This window comes from Morone saxatilis, unplaced genomic scaffold, assembly GCF_004916995.1.
Source record: "Morone saxatilis isolate NCDOM2014 unplaced genomic scaffold, NCSU_SB_2.0 Contig6, whole genome shotgun sequence".
In the NCBI taxonomy this organism is placed as follows: domain Eukaryota; kingdom Metazoa; phylum Chordata; class Actinopteri; family Moronidae; genus Morone; species Morone saxatilis.
Window position 1 is genome coordinate 11,437,532 of NW_023340206.1, and position 5,703 is coordinate 11,443,234.

A 5,703-nucleotide genomic window follows, 5' to 3' on the forward strand; every position below is an offset into this window, starting at 1 on the left:
ATCCTGTGTATCACCCAGCACAATATCAACCAACACATTGAGCTTAAAAAATAGAAGCACTAATATCAAGGAAAAAGGACAAAATACACAAGTCAGCAGTGTAGTTTTAACTATTATAATTGTGCATTTAATAACTGATACGTCACCCTGTTACCAGTTAACTTTCAGTTGAGTGTAGGATTTCACTGGAGGAGTGTGTAACATAAAACATTGTCCGCTTAACCACAAATGATTATTACAACATCCACTCAAGTGTCCACTTTTACAGTCAGTATCTTCTAAAACAAATGTTCTTCTCTCTGCAGAGTCTGAATCAGAGGAAGAGGAAACGGACTAAAACTTCCACAACCATATTTTTTTTTTTCTTTCATTTTTTTTTTTTTTTTAAGTAGCAACAGGAGCAGTAAAATGTCTTTCTCCCCTTCTTTCTCTTCTACCTTCTGTTACTACTTTATCCTTTAAACGCACACTCTGTTCCACCACTCCAAAACATTTAAACATTAATTTAAATTTAACAAGATAAAAAGAGCTCAGTCGGTAATATGTTGAGGTATTACGCCTCACAGTGGAAGTGGGAAACGATGAATACCCCCCTTTTTTCTTTTATTTTCTACATCTTGGTATTATTATTGTTGTAATGCCTGTAATTTGGATACAAAACATTCCATGTGATCTCAATGGCTTCTTGTATGAATCTGAACCAGGATTTGTTAAATATTCTTGCCATGCAACAACGAGGCCGACAAAAAATATTAATGCGATTTTTGCCGAAGTTTTTTTTTATTTTTTTTTAAATAAATCTCCCCTTAACTTTATATTTTGCCCAGCTCATGTTTTGGCTCCTGTTGGGTCTTAAACCTCGCCTTCTCTCTTGACTTTTGGGTAAACCTGTACCACGTGTCGAGGTCGTTCTGGTCAGTCCGTCAGAAGACGCGTGCCCCCCCCACCCCTGTAAGATGCCTCGCCAGCTAACTGATTATTATTAGTTTCTACTTTCTTTAATCTGATATAAACCGATTGACTTTTTTATGAAATAAAGATTATTGAAATGCCTCGACTGTTCTGTGGGTTTTTATTTTTAAATGTGGCGTCGGTATAAAGTGCATGAAAACATTTGATAAGTAAAACCTTCTATCTTATATGAAGCTGAATTTTTTTTTTTTTTTAAGATAGCATAAAAATGAATTCTTATTAAAAACCTGTTTCTTTAGACACATTATTTAATTCTAAATTGTTATGATGGTCTCTCTATAGCATCCAGATGAATACATGTATACTCTAATGATGAAACAAGTATAATCTGTGAGAAATGTAGCCTGAACTCATTTATGCCTGGTTTTATGTATCAATTTTAACTAAGTTAAACATAATTTATATATTTCTTTTTATAGTGCAGTTTTTAATAAATTTTTGGCATCAACTGGCTTCCATAGTATTTAACTTACTAGAACTGTGGAGTCTAAAGTGGCTCAAATTTCCTGCTCAACTACTTATTTGGTTTGTCCCTTCTGGGCTACTGTAGAAACATGGCGGTTGAACGCAGCGGACTCCATGGGTGGTGACCTGCAGCGTCTGTAGATTAAAAAGAGCTCATTCTAAGGTAACAACATATTCTTATATTCAGGTGGTTATACATGACCAGAATAGAACTTTTCTGCCAGTAGAGGCTCGTAAATGAGTTCCCAAACAGCTTATTGGCTTAATTATCTTCTCTTACAGTAATAAATGTCCCGCTGTTTACGACATCGGAGCTTTTGCAGACAAAGAGACGATTGTTTGATGATATTCTCATTTTTTATTGTACAAAAATACATTTTTCTTCTAGCAGCTTCTCAGTATTTGCGACGTGCAAAGGACACAGTTGTCAGGTTATTCAAGTACATTTTTATACAGTCAATGTTACACATTAGATTTAGAGGTAGGCCTTCATATTTAAAACAGGTTTGAGGTAGTGTGCAACATTTCCCAGTGATAGTTTTCATCCATATGTGCTGTATATAATAAATAATCAAGGGATCCAGTTGATTGTAAAAGGATTACATTTAGATATTATCCCAAATTGGTGCAAAGGGCATGCAGATAATGCACTCTGCATGCCAGGACATCCCACAGTCTAATGCACACAAAACCTCGCAATTTTGTGTTTTTAAAGTGATAGAGCTTGTGCAACAATGCAAAAGTAAACATTTGACCACACTGCAAATATATTTATCCTAACATTTCATCAGGCCAAAATAAAAAAACTTTTTGACCAACAGCTGAAAGATAGAAAGGGGTTTAGCTTAAGTATTATTTCGCTCAGGTTTGCAACTGGATCTTGGGAACAAATCATTTCTGGGAAAAGCTTTGAGGCTAAACGGCATCGCTGGAGCTTAAATCTTGTTTTTGTACCCAGTTTTGAAATCCCAGATGTCTGATTTCGACCTATCAGACTCAGATTAATGTTGTCAAAATCCAATCAAATGACCCTGATCCCAAACTTATACAACAAATAGAAACATAACCTTCTTGGTTGAGGAGGAAAATAGATTTTTCTTAGGATTTTAAGGCTCAATATATAAAGTTGTTTTTAGATCATTTTAGAGCAGATTAAATATACATCCTTCCTGCCTGTGAGTGTCAAGTATTTGCTGCTGTAGAAAGTTCCCCCCCTTGCCGGATTAAAACGGACGTCTCTCGCTTACACATGAAAAAAAACGTCAAGTATGAAGATTGAATAGATTTTTTTTTGACTTTGTCCTTTGCAGGATGTGATTGTTTGCAAAGTGAGGAGGCAAAACTAATGCTGTTATCTGTAGGGGACTCAAAGAGGGCACCATTTTTACATATAGCTACATGAAATATCCCCCTCAGTTGATCCGAAATAACTTCAATAAAAATAACTTAAAATAAAACTTAAAATAAGCATCATCTCCCTGATTTTGTCAAAGCCCGAAAAATCTCCTAATATATCCTCCACATGCTTATAATATACTGAAACTTGTTAAAGAGGATATTTGGGGATTTGAGGGGCTCCTGGCTTCATTTATATTGCTCCAGTCCAGTCTAATAGATCCATAAAAGTTCTGGATACTTGCAAATGTTTTGCTCAAGTTTAAAATTGTTGAACTTTACATCAAATAACGACACTCAGGTCAAATTTGCGTGTTTGTCTGAACACACTTTGACCCCAGTGTGTAGGATTCAGCGACATCTAGTGTTGAAGTTGCAGATTGCGACGTGCGTATAGGGGAAACTATGTTGGGGCCCACCATAGTTTCCCCTATGGTGAGCCAGTGTTTGGTTTGTCCATTCTGGGCTACTGTAGGAACATGGTGGCTCAACATGGCGGCTCAACAGAGGACTCGCCTCCTCTGATAAAAACAGCTCAACAATTCTTATTTTTAGGAGATTATACGCTAATAAAAACATACCTATGGACATTATATTCAATGTCTGCCAGTAGATGTTCCTAAATGTTACACACCGGACCTTTAATGAAGTCACAACAGTGTGGCTGAACCTGACGAAAACACAAACTTTTAGTTTTGTCATTTTAGAGCAAATGATACAAGATGTAGGGATCGGTTTCCACCGTTCACCACTACATCAGAGGTTATAGATCAGTTAGTGCGCCTTTAAAGTGCCCCTGCACAGTTTAGATATTTCTGACAGCACCTGAAAGCAGCCTTAATGTAGTATAAGTGTGTCCAGAATGAGGTTTCTATTAACTTTAATAATTGATTGTTTGTCTGTGTAACATCTGTCCAGGGACTACAGATGAAGACACTTTTATTTATTAATGTGCACTGTCCCTGCTCAATAAACCAACAAACAAACAAACAAACAAAACGCCACTCAACTGACAGCAACCGCTGCGATAGCTGCTCTTCAGTTTCCTCCATGTGACTGAAGGCGGACATCGGGTGGTGGCTTGGGGGTTGGGGGGGTAGTTTATACTATTCGTGGGACCAAAATAGCCACCCGTCAGGTGCGACTTTACACATGGGCTCAGGTTACAGCTCAACCAAAACACAGAAGGTTCAGAAGCACACGGACGTGAACAGAAAGTGCTTTTCAGTGTTGATTTTGTTTTTCTAGTCTAATCCAACAAAAATAAATACATTCATTTATATATGTACAAAGTCCTACAGGTGTAATTCCTACGCCATGTGTCTGCATGTAAACAACATCAAGGTGGACTCCTCGGCGGTCCAAGGCCGCTTTGCTTCACACAGCAGCTGAGTGCTTCCCCCCATCTCTGAGCTGTGGAGGCAAAGAAATGGTCTTTTTTTACCACAAGCACAGTTCAGTGAAGGCACCATGACATGGATCCTAAAAACACTTATCTTAACCCTTCATTTCAGTTATTTATTGGTTTATTTTAATGGAATAACATAAACTTATTATTTCACTTTTAGGTGTTGTATTTAGTAAAAACAATGACTGCACCTAAAGGAAGAAAGGGACTTTAAATTTAAGAAATTTCACCTCTATTTGTGTTAGAAATAAATTATATCTCATCAAACTACCCATTTTACTTCTTTTATTTACTTTAATTCTATGACTTTATGGATCGCATACATGTTTGCAGAGCACCAGATAAAGTGCTCAAGTTTACGCAGCTATAATATGGAAATACAGTTTAAAACGTTATAGTGACATAATATTACTAATCGTGTGCCAGTTTCTATTTATTTATAACTTCAAGATGTCTAGCCAAACACTATTGACTACTGTAAACACACCTAACCCACCACTACTCAAGTGTAACTCATTTTAATGGGTTAATATTGAAATATATCTATTTACATTTTGAATATTTACAGCTTTTTTAGTTTCTTTCTCTTCATTTTATAGTCACATTTTTCATCTACAGCACTCCAAATCCCAATTCTTAGTTTTATCTGTATGAATACAATAAATGACCTGCTTATTTATTATTAATTATAACCACATGTGCTGTCTGTCCTCCTTTAACAAACCATATTAATCCATTACTTTTGGAGCGTGCCAGACTTTGGCCCTAAATCTGTTCTCTGGAGATCCAACAGGATCCAGTACCTGCACTTATTTTAAACCTTTGAAGGCACCACAGCTTGTTTTCATTTCGTGCTGTCAGTCACAGCAGCAACAGGTGCCACTCTGGTCAAACTCAGATCACCTCTGAACCATGCAACCTCAGCGGGATCACTCTTATTCCAACATAAAGAGGATGCGGCCTGCACAGCTGGCATCATCTGGGAGTGCATGACATAGCAATGAGCCCTTTTTGTATTTTTTTATAGGTGGAAATGTCCGCTCACCTGTTTCCTCTGGTTGCCGAGGCAGAAAGTGCAGATGGGCCGCAGGGAGGGGGCGCCGTGGAGGATCCTCTGGTAGCGGAGACAGGGCTGTCCGTCCCGGCAGTCGTCCCCCAGCAGCAGCACGTTGGCCAGGTGGGAGATGTAGCTGGAGGCCAGGCGCAGCGTCTCTATCTTGGAGAGCTTCCTGTCGGCGGGCTCGGTGGGAATGAGCGTGCGGAGCGCCGTGAAGGCCGTGTTCACGCTGTGCGTCCTGTCCCGCTCCCGCGCGTTGGCCGCCTGCCGCTGTTGGCTCAAGCCGGGGATACGCGCGTCTCCGCCGCCTCTTCCACCTCCGCCGCTGCCGCGTCTCCGCCGCCTCCTGCGCCTCCGCGCACCGGCCCGGGAGCCACCGGCCGCAGCCACCTCCTCCGGCTCCATG

General features: G+C 39.4%; 2 protein-coding genes across 2 annotated transcripts in view; one reads left to right on the forward strand and one right to left on the reverse strand.

Annotated features, from left to right (window-relative positions):
• The window catches only part of bzw1a (basic leucine zipper and W2 domains 1a), a gene marked incomplete at its 5' end in the record, with an annotated part of 6,073 nt that extends 5,020 nt beyond the window's left edge, over positions 1–1,053 (forward strand). The window contains 1 exon segment of the mRNA XM_035677658.1: positions 306–1,053. Coding sequence (XP_035533551.1) covers positions 306–337 — 32 coding nt within the window.
• LOC118339677 (basic helix-loop-helix transcription factor scleraxis-like) lies at positions 607–5,702 on the reverse strand. Its single transcript, XM_035677376.1, has 2 exons — positions 5,286–5,702; positions 607–4,245 (listed from the first exon to the last, which is right to left on the reverse strand). Exons 1-2 carry the CDS (start codon positions 5,700–5,702, stop codon positions 4,210–4,212), a joined length of 453 nt encoding a protein of 150 aa, XP_035533269.1. The 3' UTR covers positions 607–4,209.
• Between the last annotated feature and the right edge of the window lies 1 nt (position 5,703).